At 33.4% G+C, this 16,342-nt stretch overlaps 1 protein-coding gene across 7 annotated transcripts in view; it reads left to right on the top strand.

Annotated features, from left to right (window-relative positions):
- LOC132757472 (sal-like protein 1) overlaps positions 1-16,342 on the top strand; it is a 118,346-nt gene that overhangs the window by 91,265 nt on the left and 10,739 nt on the right. The window contains exon 5 of one of the 7 annotated variants that reach the window (XR_009629487.1): positions 13,029-13,350. The exons of 3 other annotated variants lie outside the window; for them this stretch is intronic. Coding sequence is in view for 3 of the 4 variants with exons in the window: in XM_060748963.1 (XP_060604946.1) it covers positions 6,786-6,982 (197 nt within the window). In the remaining variant the exon portion in view is untranslated. Of the gene's footprint in view, positions 1-6,785; positions 7,077-10,720; positions 11,194-13,028; positions 13,817-16,342 lie in introns of those variants that run through there. 3 more of the 7 variants (XM_060749011.1, XM_060748970.1, XM_060748963.1) reach the window with 3 other exon arrangements.

Here is a 16,342-nt window from a genome sequence, read left to right on the forward strand (position 1 = left end):
TTTATTCTGATATGAGATAAGCAGAAGATCTATGTTTTATCTAAGATGTAGACCAATATATTTCATCCTACATATAAACTCACTAATGGGCCCCACAGAGAGAAGACGCAGCTATCAGCAGCCAGTGGTCATAACGAGGCATTAGCAGCTACGGTCAAGACGTATAATTGTTCTTAATTAAAGTAAAGCCTGTCGTATTTTTCACAAGTTTAAATTATTATAGTGTAATTATTTAGGACTAACAAGTGTTTCATTTGTGGATATTAATTAAGCAGTTAAGAAAAGTGTGATAAGAGGTATGTTTAATTATTTGTATATATTTATTTTAAGTTTATACTTAAAATCGTTTACCTTTTTGTAAAAAAACAACAAAAAAAAAAACAAAAAAAAAAAAAAAAAACCTCGTATATGTTTGATGTCTGAACACCACAAGACAATATATACATTTGTAGATATACATTTTATAACAACAATATTTATTAGCAAATTTTGTCTGAACACTGCTGCCAAATACCAAAAAAAAAATTGTCTGAACACCACAGACAAAAGACTCATTTGTTCGTAATGAAATCATGCTTATCCAAACACCATGGAAAAGCTAAAACTGTCTGAACACCACAGACAAAAGACTCATTTGTTCGTAATGAAATCATGCTTATCCAAACACCATGGAAAAGCTAAAACTGTCTGAACACCACAGACAAAAGATACATTTGTTCGTAATTATGCTTATCCAAACACCCATGAAAAGCTAAAACTGTCTGAACACCACAGACAAAAGATACATTTGTTCGTAATTATGCTTATCCCAAACACCATGGAAAAGCTAAAATGGTCTGAACATTACAGACAAAATTATATATTTGTTTGCAATAGGGCGTGTTCATACAACATGACATAATAATAATAAATAATAATAATAATAATAATAATAAATAAATAAATAAATAATATATAAAAAAAAAAAAAATTAAAAAAAAAAAAATCAAAAAAAATAAAAAAAAATCAGGGCGTCTTGCATATCACAGAGGGACGAATTAATGATTTATGTAGATATCTTATTTGACGGCGTTATTTACGCCTGACTGCGATTAAATTCTAATCGTTTATATATGTTTCTACTTCATTTTATTGCTTAAATGGACTGCTGCTAGAAAATGTTTAAAAAAACCTTTTTTTTAGGATCATGGCCGACGATCAAGAGGTCGGAAACAACCAGTCCAATATTCCCAATATATTTGAAAAATTCCGGGACACATTGCAGGATCTTCTAGTCAGTTAGAAGACATCCAAAAATGCAATAAAAGGTTTAACGGATTCTTCTGACTGAAAATGAGGTTCTGACGATTTAATTCTTTGAAAAGAACTGCAGTTACCTGCGAAGAAAACATCAAACTTCGAAAACGTTTTTGTACGAGAGGATGATTCAGGCTCAGATGAACGAAAGCGTGGAGATTTTTCACCCGAATCTGGGGTCACCGACGGAAAGATGATGATGATGATGATGATGAATTCTGCATGGTGGATTTCTTCGAGGATGCCTCAGAAACAGGAGCGGCGATAAGTGCAAACTAGCCACTTTGAGCATTAAAGCTTTGCAGGTACAACCGAAAGAAGAAAAAATAAAGGAACTTTTGGACACACACAAGAGGCCTAACAATGTAGAATTTCTACAAGTTACCTTTGGTGAATGAGCAGTTGTGGCGACAGTTGCCATCTCAAGTCAAAGCACAGGATTTTCTGTTGCAGAGGACACAAGAAATTTTTTTCGTCTGCTTTGGTACCGGTATTAAGACCATGGATGAGTTAAGAACAGATGGACGACCAAAAATGAAAGAGTTGATTGGGGATACTTTCAAACTGTTAACCAATGCTTTTGTCACTACTTCTCAGATGAGAAGTGACAGGATAAACAAAGAACTTCTCCCGCTTTATAAGGCCAATTTGTTCAGCAAACCAATCTGCCACTCATCTGTTTGGCGATAAAGTAGATGAAGAAACTTAAAAAGTTAAGGGACAATAAGCAGCAACTTACATGTACTTCCAGGCGTTCTTTTTTAGGGAAACGCCAGGGCATGGCGACCCTGGTACCTCAGCACAAACGGAAACATGCACTCAATTCACAGGGCAACATGAATTTCAATCTACAGCGACGACGTCAAATCACAATTACAGAACAAAACAGCAGAAAAAGAATTCTTTCCAATCAAGAGCACAAGAAAAATTAATATCCGAAGTAAGTAATCATAATATGAAATATTCCTCTACCATTATAAAATACTTCACTCAATTTTCGGGCGGGGGAGACCAGAATGGCGTTGAATGAGTGGAAAAAATAACGACAAAGATAAATGGATACTAGAAACTGTAGACGGTTATCGGGTACAGCTGTCGGCAACTCCTTTTCAGTATAAAATTCCAAAACCATTTAATTTTAAAGAAAACGAAAAACAAGCAATACAGTTTGAAATTACACGTTTTTTTAAATCAAGGAATACTAGAACTTGCAGACGAAAACTTGGACGGAGAATACATTTCGAATATATTCACAAGACCAAAATCAGACGGACGAATTAGAATTATTTTGAATTTAAAAATCTTTCAATAGCAACTGCGTCAGCAAAATAACATTTTTAAAATGGAAACTTTGGGGTCAGTGACCACAGCAATGAGAAAAAAATGTTATTTCGGCAAGTCGACATTTCTGATGCTTTTTACACTATACCTATATACGAACGGGACAGACGGTATTTCATTTCTTTTTCGAAGGTGTAAAATATCAATTTACAGCGCTTGTGATGGGATTTGCAAAAAAGCCCTATGATATTCACTAAACTGATGAAGCCAGTTTTTTCTCATTTAAGAGCGCGGGGTCATTTAAGTTCAATTTACATCGACGACGCATGTTTGCAAGGTCAGTCATAATCCGCCTGTGCTCGAAATATCAGCGAAACAATTGATTTATTAGACAAGTTAGGATTTACAATTTCAATGGGTAAATCTGTCCTGGTTCCGTCGAAAAAGATTGTATTTTTGGGATTTGTGCTGTGCTCTAAAACAATACAATAAGATTAACAAAGGAAAAATGTGATGATATCACAAAGCTTTGCAATAACATAATAACATGCCGGCGAATAACAATTTAAAAATTAAAAGATTATTGGAAAACTGGTTGCAGCATCACCGGAGGTTATGCATGCTCCGTTGTACATAAAACCTTTAGAAAGATATAAGGAAAGGGAACTGAAAAACCATAAGGGTAATTTTAATAGTTTTTTTTTTACAATCACGCCAGATATTTTGGAAAATTTGCGATGGTGGATTACTCATATACATTCATGTTTCAAAAGTATTACATCGCCTGACCCGAATAACATTATGTTTACTGATTCTGCGGGACATATGTGGGGCGCGTATGATAAAACAGAAAATAGACGAACAAATGGTTTTTGGTCGGCGGAAGAACAAAATCAACATATCAATGTGTTAGAATTAAAAGCGTGTTGGGCTATTGTCGCTTTTTAAACACAACAGAAATATCTATATAAAACTTTATATGGATAACACTACGAGTGTATCATACATAAATAATTACGGGGGAAGAATAGATTCATTGAATAAAATTGCACGCGATATCTGGCATTGGTGTATTCAAAGAAACATTTTGTTGTCAGCACATCATGTATCGGGGTCATTGAACCGCACGGCAGACAGAGTCGTACTGGAAATGAAGATTTAGAATGGAGTATATCACCTGAGATGTTCACAGCAATTTGTCGGTCTTTCCCGTCCTTAAATATAGATTTATTTGCATCTCGCTTAAATAACACGTTTCCGACGTATGTTTCAAGACAACCTGACCCGAATGCTTTTGCAATAGACGCTTTTCATTCTCATGGCATGATAATTGTTATTATTGTTTTCCACCTTTCAGTGTAAATAGGCAGGGTCCTGCAAAAAGTAGAAAATAGATCAAACAGATCTACTGTGTTTTAGTAGCACCAATAGGGCCTGCACAGACATGGTGGCCGACATTAATACAACTTATTGTTGCACCATGCCTTCTACTTCAGCAACCCCCAGGACATCCTTACGTTGTGCCATCGACGGGAAAGAAACACCCATTAAAAAGATGAGGCCTGGCGCTTTTCCCTTATCAGGAAAGCGCTTGAAGATAGAGGGATTTCAAATGAAGCTCAGCAGATTATCATTAATCGTGGCGGAGAACAACCAGGAAACAGTATCAAACATATCTTAAACAATGGTTTCATTTCTGTGAAGGGAAACACGATCCCTTTAAACCCCTTGTAGCAACAGTGATAGTATTTTTGTCTCACCTATATTCAAAAGGGATAACCTACAGTGCGATTGGTATTGCCAGATCACAATTTGTGGGTTTTGTTAAGATAACTTCAAACGTAGATTTCAGCAATAATAACCTGATATCACGGTTCATGAAAGGTGTATTTAACACAAGGCCGCAATTTCCGAGATATAAAGAGATATGGGATGTGCGAACAGTTTTAGATTTTTTTATCAAAAACAGAAAAATGATACATTATTATTTTTGGCTGGAAAAATTAAGCATGTTGTTTTTTATTGTTGTCAGCTCAGCGGTGTCAAAACACTCCATCTCATTTGTTTGGAAGACATTAATATTTCAGACGAAAGATTGATAATAAACACTCCACATTTTATTAAAAACATCGAAACCTGGTCGGCATCAGACAGCCTTTTTGTTTGACAGTTTTAAATCACATAAACGCTTGTGTATTGTCAGCGTCATTAGTGAGTATTTACAGAGAACGAAAGACCTCAGAAATACCAATAAATTACTGATATCAACGGTCAAGCCTCATGGGGCCGTTTCAAAACAAACAATTTGTCGCTGGATTAAGATTAAGCTAATTATGCACAAAGCTGGGGTGCATAAATCATTCAAACCACATAGCAAGCGCGCTGCTGCGTCTTCAATCGCACACATGCGTGGAGTCCCGTTACAGACGATAATTGAATCAGCGGGATGGAGCAATGCTAAGACATTCGCTAAATATTATGATAAACCAGTATCAAATACCAATGGAAAAATCTATGCAGGCTAATCATAGATATTGCTAATTAGAGTGTATAATAATGGAAAAAAAAAAAAAAACAACAAAAAAAAAACTGTAGTGATAATAATAATTATAGCTATATTTAATTACTTTCTATATAGTTTGCATGGCATTTATATTCTGTAAAAATGATTTTACCGAATTGGGGCAGAAATACAAAAAGACCTTTATGTCTTGAAAAAATCGTTGTTCTTCATAATAACATGAAAGATAAATATTTACTATGGCGTTGGATGGCACGTAATGTCCTTTCCAAAATAATCGCAAAAAGGACTCTAAAATCTCTGTGGGCCCATTAGTGAGTTTATATGTAGGATGAAATTAAATGATTAAGCTAGACTTACCTGTAAGGTGAAAGGTTAATCATGATTTCATCCACATAAAACTCACTAAGGCTCACACACCCAACCCGCTACCTCCCGTTTAAACTGATATTTTTGCGATATTATTCGGCATTACTTACTCTAAAATATGACCACTGGCTGCTGATAGCTGCGTCTTCTCTCTGTGTGAGCCCTTAGTGAGTTTTATGTGGATGAAATCATGATTAACCTTCACCTTACAGGTAAGTCTAGCTTAATCATTTAATTTGATCGTATTGAGGAAAAAGTATGACTCAGTGAAATGCTCAATAAAATTTATCAATATATCTATGCCGCTTTTCTGACTCCTTAAAAACGATTTACTGTAAAAAAAGAAAAGTTCTCTGAAAACCAGACCCTGCCCGGACTTGACGAAAATTTACTGGTCACCTTTTCTCTCTTAGTATCATGGTCTTGCGTATATTTTGAGATATATTTGACGTATTTTGGACGCAAGTTATTGCTTGGTGTCGGATCGTATGGTGACTGAAAATATACTCTCTTTTTTCGAAAAAAAAATACAACAGCATATAATTGCTCGAAAAGACCCTTTCCTGACATTTTAAGGGTATCTCTGTTCATGTGAAGAATTAAAATACATGTATACTTCTTTTCCTGAAAAAACATATCATGAGATGTTGTTGAAAAGATTAATTTCATTTGCTTGCAATTGTCTTGTTAAGTTGTTACTGTACCTTAAACCTACCGGAACCGGAAGTGATAATTTTCAAAAACATCAATTTTTTTCACCTTAAACGGTTAAATAATGATAGAAAAATAGAAATATCACGTAACTGTGTTATGTACTTCATTTGGTGTAATTCCCCAGAGCTAAAACGGTAACGTACCGGAAAACGGTGTTTAGCTAGGTTTTCGAAAAGGTCAATAGAGTACAAAAGTACACATCCTTTGCAGTCTGTCCATATTCTATACTGTAAGTAGCACACATGTTTGTATTTTGTAAATGAAACCCCTTGAAATTGACATAGACTGTTCCAAATCAGCAAATTCTGTAGACTACGGAAGGTCGGTCCATCATCTCAGTTGCCCTGAAAACCTAAAATAATGCACGGAGGAGCACCTGAGGGCATCTGCCAGACACCTATTATTAAAATAAAAAGTTGCCGTAGGACAATTACAGTTAAACCTAGCCATAAGAAATCTAATGAGTGTGATGTTACAGGCTTTTGCATGATTTGTTTCAATGAATATTTTGTGTGTGTTAGACATCTTTATAGATATTTCACGAGAAATGTTGTTCGTAAATAACCTGAGACGCTGATTTATTATTTCTTTTTGTCTTCTTCAGATAAGGCAGAAACTGCGCCAGGATACCAGTGCGAAGTGTGTGGAAAATATTTGTCGAGTAAAAGTAACCGAAATCTACATATGAGAGTTCATACTGGAGAGAAGCCGTTCACGTGTAACATATGCCATAAATCATTCATGCATAAAGGAAACTTAAATGGTCATATGGTGAAGCACATGAGAAAATTCAACATGTGAAAAGTTATATTGGATAAGAATATGTTTTATCCCCCGAGAGCACTGTAACGTTTTGTGAAATTGTTAAATGATCGGCATAAAAAATGTTGTCTTTGTGAAAACCGTTGTGATTTTATGGACATATGTCCTATTTAGTATACAAGTTTTACATATGAGCCGCGTCACGACAAAACCAACATTATGGGTTTGCGATCAGCATGGATCCAGACCAGTCTGCGCATCCGCGCAGTCTGATCAGGATCCATGCTGTTCGCTATCAGTTTCTTTACTTGTTATAGGATTTGTAAGCGAACAGCACGGATCCTGATCAGACTGTGCAGATGCGCAGGCTGGTCTGGATCCATGCTGGTCACAAACCCATTATGTTGGTTTTGTCGTGACACGGCTCATATATTATACATGCATCATGTCTCATTCTACACATTAACTAGTGATGGTAGCTCATTTTGAATCAACGGTCATCTATTTATTGGTGTATTCTAATTCAATGACACTGGCGAATTATTTATTACGCAAATGTCGATTTTCATACCTTAGCCACAGACGAATTTTATTATAATGTCACCACACGAACATTATTTTAACGTCATTTCTATTGTTAATACCTATAGCTGATTCTATTGTTGTGCCACGGGCAAATTTAATGTTGACGCCATTGTCGAATTCTATTCTTAAACCACTATTTTATTTTATTGAAATGCCACTGGCGAATTATTATAATTCTATTTTCAATTCACTTACGTACATGTATAATATTGTAAAATCACTGGCAAAATTTTATATTTACGCTGTTTAATTTTGTACTACGACTACACCTTTCTGGTAAAATGCTAGTATTAGAATTCTTTGGTAGACTTATTAGACTGGAACTATGCTAACCTGAAATTCTATGATAGTCTGGTGCTATGCTGTACTATGCTAGACTAAGTACTAAGCTTGTCTGGTATTATGCTAACCTGAAATTCGATTACAGTCTGGTGCTATGCTAGTATTGTATTGTGCTAATCTGGTACTATGCCATTAAAAATCAGGTATTTATTAACTCAGAATAAGCCAGTAAAGAAAATAAATTTTACTCCTGGATGTAATGTCGTCTGCAACAAATAACGACTTACTTGATAATTGGTTATAATAGATTATTTAATTATAAAAATAAGTATACTAGTTCGTTTATTTCAGTTAACTTGTGCATAAACTTCTCAAAATAACTATCAAACTGTGACTGATATCTGTAGTCGTTGTGCAATACAGTATTTTTACATGTATATATTGTGTGCATTGATATCGTGAAATAAAAAGTATGTTGTTTAGTAAACTAGGAAATATTTTCATATTTATATTTACGACATAGTTTTATAATATTTAGACATTAAGGGTACCACTATTTTGTTTGAAACGGGTACAGGTTTACAAAAATTGGCACTTAAGTTTTTCAGAAGAAAATTTCCCGTACAGCAAATTATACAGGAAATATTATTTATAATATATTTTAAGTATAAAAAAGACGCAAAAGTTAAGACAGTAAGACAAGTTATATCATCATGATAATAATTTTGAAAAAGAAAGAAATTACCGACTGAAAAGAAATTACCTTGTAAGCATTCAGTTTGTATTACTGACTTTTGTTACCAAGTTCTTTACGAAATAAAGAACCACATCAAATTGCAACTTTTCGACTTTTTCCGTCAAAAAAAACTTCAGATAAGTACAAATATTACTGCTAATCTGCGAGGTGTACCGAAGCTCCCAAAATGCCCATGTTTCTTTTATTTTATTATTCGGATAGTCAATTGTTTAAGTAAATGAAGACCCGGTCGCAATGTTTTTAGTCCCCTACCGGTTTACCGGAGGGGACTTTAGGTTTACCCTCCGTCCGTCTGTCCGTCCGTCAGTCCGTCCGTCTGTCCGTCCGTCAGTCCGTCCGTCCACAAAACTGGATCCCGCGATAACGCAAAAAGTACTGAAAATATTTTAATGAAACTTGATATATGGATAGATGGCAGTATGGAGATTATGCACGTCTTTTTCTTTTCTTCCTATGTTGAAAATTCTGGTTGCTATGGCAACAAATAGACTGAAAATATGGCAAATTTTACACATAACCTGGATCCCGCGATAATGCAAAAAGTACTGAAAATATTTTTATGAAACTTGATATATGGATAGATGGCAGTATGTAGATTATGCACGTCTTTTTTCTTTTCTTCCTATGTTGAAAATTCTGGTTGCTATGGCAACAAATAAACTGAAAATATGGCAAATTTTACACATAACCTGGATCCAGTGATAACACAAAAAGTACTGAAAATATGTTTATGAAACTTTGACATATGGGTAGATGGCAGTATGGAAATTATGCACATCCTTTTTTATCTTCCTATGTTGAAAATTCTGGTTGCTATGGCAACAAATAGACTGAATTTCAAGATTTCTGATTCTAGTTTTTAAGTTTTTTCACTATAAGTTCTTTATTTCTTAAGGTATTTTCTTCAAACTTTAAATATAAGTTGCTTGTCATCAACCACATCATATGTGACAAGGTTTACAACTCTAGCACAAAATTTATCAGAATTACCTCCCTTGAACTTAAACTTTTCATGAAAAAAACATTGTTTTTTTTAATAACTTCTTTTTCTGAATGTATCTACTTCAAACTTCATATAAATGTTTCTTATTGTCACTCAACATTTGTGAGTGTTCAATACTCTAGCAAGACTATTTCCAGAATTATGCCCCTTTTGAACTTAGACTTTTTTTGAGAAATTGGTAATTTTTACATCAACTTCTTCAATCATGATAGGATTTTAAAAATGTTATATTTTGATAACAGGGATGTTTAAAAAATAACTTTAGAGTGTCCTTCAGTCCGTCTGTCTGTACATAAAAACTGTTTCCTGTGATCACTTTTAAAGAACTTTTTCAACAAATTTACTTAAAATAGGAACCTAAGTGAATGGCCAATGGCCCTTCAGAATGTTGCTTGGGCTCTTACCGGTAGGGGACTTATGGATTGCTTGCAATACTATGATAATTGCTTGTTGTAATAGAGTAACTTCTCACCGATTTTCAGACGAAGTCAAGTTTTATATTGTAAATCGTATCCTCATTGGAATGATGGATATATTATACGTAAGACTTTATATAAATGTGGAGTTATGTTTTCTTTTGTATAAACTGTAAAGAACAAAATGATGGTGACTGGACTCAACTGTAATATGAAATTATTTTGATCTTACTTCTATGTGAAGACAGAATAAAATACCGACACTTTGTATTAGACTTGATTATGAACTACATGTACTGTTGATGGATATAATATGTCTAATATTGACGACATTTGTTTAGATATCGTCTTCTTATGACTTGTTTTAATATGAATTTTTTGTCTACTCTTTTATATGCCGTTTTCGTGATATTTCATCGTCTTAAATTATAATACCATACTTAACACCAGTGTATTTTATGTCCAAAAATGTCCTCTTCATCAAGCGGTTCAACAATTGGCAATATATTTGATTGCGATTGGTTGATTTATATCAGATGCTGTCCAAATATAATATTATCCCATCATACTCGTGCCCTTATTATATATATTAACAGTACTTTGATCATTACTTTTGTAAACATACATGCATGTGTGTAAATTAAGAATGCTTTTAAATATTTGGCAGTTGTAAAGCTTCATTTTTAATATATACTAGTAAGGGCATTAACATTTTAATTTATATATCATTGCAGGGACGAGTCGGTCTATGCCGGGATTTCAGTGCAATGTTTGCGGGAAGGTATTGTCAACTAAAGGGAACCGAACGTTACATATGAGAGTTCATACTGGAGAGAAGCCGTTCAAATGTAACATCTGTAATAAATCATTCATGCATAGAGGAAACTTAAATGGTCATATGGTGACGCACATGAATGTGAACATGTGATAAATATCACCTTGACATTGAAACAGATGGGAATTTAGCAATTTAAATGTAACGAAAGTGACCCGTATGTAAGTATGCCAGAGGATGTACATTATTGATACTTTACGGAGTTGAATCAATACTTTAATGTGTATCGATACTTTAAGGAATTATATCAATACTTTAAGGAGCTGTATCAATACTTTAAGCAGATGTTCAATACTTTAAAAAGATTCTGGTTCCCAGTGTTTACTGATAACATTTGTTTTCAAGATGATCCATATATTTAACATTTTCCCGTTACTTGAACAGCCGACTATAGTATAGACTGCTGACATTTTGGCGCGTGTCTGACCCTGACACTCTGTGTCAGTAGTTAGGGGCAGGAAATGCCGACCAACGAATATCCTGATAACTTAATTCCGGAGACATTCGTATTTTTCCATGTCATTTGTTTTTCTAATAATGCTGTGTTCATATCTCAGTTATATCATGCCGTTTTGTAATTGCTTTTATGTGTGACTTTTTTTTCTATCCAGTTTTTGCATTATTCAGTATCTTATCATTATATCTTGTTATATTTTCAAATGTTTGACAGTGGAAGTTTGATTATTATTTGTTGTTGTTGTTTTTGCTTAATTATGTTTCTCTTTATTCTATTTCTTATATTATTATTCATTGGTTGATGATCAGATGGATGTGTGGGTATGTAAATGGATGGATGTTCCTGGTTTCAGCTACTGATCTTGTAATATGTGAGCCAGTGTATTGACCCCATCCCGTGGCAATGTTGTGCTCTAGGGAACATGAACTTGTTTTCTGCATCTTGAAAATTGGTATGTTTATTCCGTGCGTGGATGTTTTTGTTGTCAAGAAAATTCTCAATGTTATAAACATGTACTGTAATTCATAATTCTTTCATTATCAATATTTTCGTCACTAGATGCACGATTTTATGAATAAAATAAAATATAGCGTGTTGTGTTTGTCCTCTTGTATAAATATAAAATATATGTTAGTATAATCCAATGACCTACAATATCAATTCCCTTTATCTGCAAACTATAGACAAAATAAGCCTGTATACATCATTGTTGAAATCTTAAATTGACATAAAAAGAACAAACAAAAAAAACCCCATTTTAATCCTCAATTTAGTGTTAGCTTTCCATGTATCATATATGTTCGGGTTGTCCAATCATGCGGACGATGTGGCTACAAACAAAGGCCAAGTTGTTCAAAACTTTTGTTTACTTTAACTTAAAGTGACATTATGTCCATTCAAGTGAACATGAATTTTTGTACTGCCATAATTACTTTTTTATTTAATAATCTATTTCAATAAATAACCCCCGGATCAAAACGGAATTTCTGTTAATAACAATTAGAACTTATATGAAACGTTTAGTTTATATTAAAGAGTGGGGCAGACTTTTTTATATTTAAGGCAGGTTTTAAATTTTATCCTTAAAATTTTGTTCCAAAAATAAACTGTTTGTCAAACATTATTTTAACAGTCAATCGTTTGAAATAAAGAGTCAATTCAGCTCAACTTGACTATGAAAATATGAGCATAGTGTCACTTTAACTAATGTTAAATTTTAACATGTTCGTCAGCTAAATATAAGAATCTATAGGCATTATTACAAAATGTTTCCGAAAGAATTTAAAAGTTATTTTGCTATAGATGAGCAAACACCTTTAAAAAATAGAAAAAAAATCATTAATCGTTCATGAATTGTAAAAACTTATTACACTACTTGATTAGGTATCTATGTACATACTATAAAACCAAACCAACAATAGGTTGCGTAAATAATATAATAATAATGTCATTCAAACTTTATTCCAAAATAGCCGCGCGCATGCGCAGTGAGTGGCGCTAAAGTGACCCATATGCTGCTACTGGCAATATGCTTGATTTTGATTGGTTGATAAATATCAGATACTGTCTAAATATATCAGATCAAACTGCCCTTATTCAATACTGTCAGTACTTTGATCGTTACTCAGTAAATACATGTACAGTGTATGTGTATATTAAGAATGGTTTTCAAATATTTGCTAGTTGTTAAAGGTCATTTGTTATATAAACTTGTAAGCATATTAACATTTTAATTTATATATCATTGCAGGGACGAGTCGGTCTATGCCGGGATTTCAGTGCAATGTTTGCGGGAAGGTATTGTCCACTAAAGGGAACCGAACGTTACATATGAGAGTTCATACTGGAGAGAAGCCGTTCACGTGTAACATCTGCAATAAGTCATTCATACATAGAGGAAACTTAAATGGTCATATGGTGACGCACATGAATGTGAACATGTGATAAATATCACCTTGACATTGAAACAGATGGGAATTTAGCAATTTAAATGTAACGAAAGTGACCCGTATATAATAATGCCAGAGGATATACATTATTGATACTTTACGGAGTTGAATCAATACTTTAATGTGTATCGATACTTTAAGGAATTATATCAATACTTTAAGGAGCTGTATCAATACTTTAAGCAGATGTTCAATACTTTAAAAAGATTCTGGTTCCCAGTGTTTACTGATAACATTTGTTTTCAAGATGATCCATATATTTAACATTTTCCCGTTACTTGAACAGCCGACTATAGTATAGACTGCTGACATTTTGGCGCGTGTCTGACCCTGACACTCTGTGTCAGCAGTTAGGGGCAGGTAATGCCGACCAACGAATATCCTGATAACTTAATTCCGGAGACATTCGTATTTTTTCATGTCATTTGTTTTTCTAATAATGCTGTGTTCATATCTCAGTTATATCATGCCGTTTTGTAATTGCTTTTATTTGTGACTTTTTTTCTATCCAGTTTTTGCATTATTCAGTATCTAATCATTATATCTTGTTATATTTTCAAATGTTTGACAGTGGAAGTTTGATTATTATTTGTTGTTGTTGTTGTTTTTGCTTAATTATGTTTCTCTTTATTCTATTTCTTATATTATTATTCATGGGTTGATGATCAGATGGATGTGTGGGTATGTAAATGGATGGATGTTCCTGGTTTCAGCTACTGATCTTGTAATATGTGAGCCAGTGTATTGACCCCATCCCGTGGCAATGTTGTGCTCTAGGGAACATGAACTTGTTTTCTGCATCTTGAAAATTGGTATGTTTATTCCTTGCGTGGATGTTTTTGTTGTCAAGAAAATTCTCAATTTTATAAACATGTAATGTAATTCATAATTCTTTCATTGTCAATATTTTCGTCACTAGATGCACGATTTTATAAATAAAATAAAATATGGCGTGTTGTGTTTTTGTCCTCTTGTATAAATATAAAATATATGTTAGTATAATCCAATGACCTACAATATCAATTCCCTTTATCTGCAAACTATAGACAAAATAAGCCTGTACACATCATTGTTGAAATCTTAAATTGACATAAAAAGAACAAACAAACAAAAACATTTTAATCCTCAATGTAGTGTTAGCTTTCCATGTATCATATATGTTCGGGTTGTCCAATAATGCGGACGATGTGGCTACAAACCAAGGCCAAGTTGTTCAAAACTTTTGTTTACTTTAACTTAAAGTGACATTATGTCCATTCAAGTGAACATAAATTTTTGTACTGCCATAATTTCTTTTTAATTTAATAATCTATTTCATATAAACAATAAATAACCCCCGGATCAAAACGGAATTTCTGTTAATAACAATTAGAACTAATATGAAACGTTTAGTTTATATTAAAGAGTGGGGCAGACTTTTTTATATTTAAGGCAGGTTTTAATTTTTATCCTTAAAATTTTGTTCCAAAAATAAACTGTTTGTCAAACATTATTTTAACAGTCAATCGTTTGAAATAAAGAGTCAATTCAGCTCAACTTGACTATGAAAATATGAGCATAGTGTTACTTTAACTAATGTTAAATTTTAACATGTTCGTCAGCTAAATATAAGAATCCATAGGCAATATTACAAAATGTTTCCGAAAGAATTTAAAAGTTATTTTGCTATAGATTAGCAAACACTTTTAAAAAATCGAAAAAAAAAATCATTAATCGTTCATGAATTGTAAAAACTTATTACACTACTTGATTAGGTATCTATGTATATACTATAAAACTAAACCAACAATAGGTTGCGTAAATAATATAATAATAATGTCATTCAAACTTTATTCCAAAATAGCCGCGCGCATGCGCAGTGAGTGGCGCTAAAGTGACCCATATGCTGCTACTGGCAATATGCTTGATTTTGATTGGTTGATAAATATCAGATACTGTCTAAATATATCAGATCAAACTGCCCTTATTCAATACTGTCAGTACTTTGATCGTTACTCAGTAAATACATGTATGTGTATATTATAAGAATGGTTTTCAAATATTTGCTAGTTCTTAAAGGTCATTTGTTATATAAACTTGTAAGCATATTAACATTTTAATTTATATATCATTGCAGGGACGAGTCGGTCTACGCCGGGATTTCAGTGCAATGTTTGCGGGAAGGTATTGTCCACTAAATGGAACCGAACGTTACATATGAGAGTTCATACTGGAGAGAAGCCGTTCACGTGTAACATCTGCAATAAGTCATTCATACATAGAGGAAACTTAAATGGTCATATGGTGACGCACATGAATGTGAACATGTGATAAATATCACCTTGACATTGAAATAGATGTGAACATAGCAATTTAAATGTAACGAAAGTGACCCGTATATAAGTATGCCAGAGGATGTACATTATTGATACTTTACGGAGTTGAATCGACACTTTAATGTGTATCGATACTTTAAGGAATTATATCAATACTTTAAGGAGCTGTATCAATACTTTAAGCAGATGTTCAATACTTTAAAAAGATTCTGGTTCCCAGTGTTTACCGTTAAACATTTGTTTTCAAGATGATCCATATATTTAACATTTTCCCGTTACTTGAACAGCCGACTATAGTATAGACTGCTGACATTTTGGCGCGTGTCTGACCCTGACACTCTGTGTCAGTAGTTAGGGGCAGGTAATGCCGACCAACGAATATCCTGATAACTTAATTCCGGAGACATTCGTATTTTTTCATGTCATATGTTTTTCTAATAATGTTGTGTTCATATCTCAGTTATATCATGCCGTTTTGTAATTGCTTTTATATGTGACTTTTTTTTCAGTATCTAATCATTATATCTTGTTATATTTTCAAATGTTTGACAGTTATTTGTTGTTGTTGTTTTTGCTTAATTATGTTTCTCTTTATTCTATTTCTTATATTATTATTCATGGGTTGATGATCAGATGGATGTGTGGGTATGTAAATGGATGGATGTTCCTGGTTTCAGCTACTGATCTTGTAGTCTGTAGGCCAGTGTATTGACCCCATCCTGTGGGAATGTTAACGTTGTGCTCTAGGGAACATGAACTTGTTTTCTGCATCTTGAAAATTGGTATATTTATTCCGTGCG

The sequence above is a fragment of the Ruditapes philippinarum genome, unplaced genomic scaffold (assembly GCF_026571515.1).
Source record: "Ruditapes philippinarum isolate M1 unplaced genomic scaffold, ASM2657151v2 ctg4760_1_1_1_1, whole genome shotgun sequence".
Classification (NCBI taxonomy): Eukaryota; Metazoa; Mollusca; class Bivalvia; order Venerida; family Veneridae; genus Ruditapes; species Ruditapes philippinarum.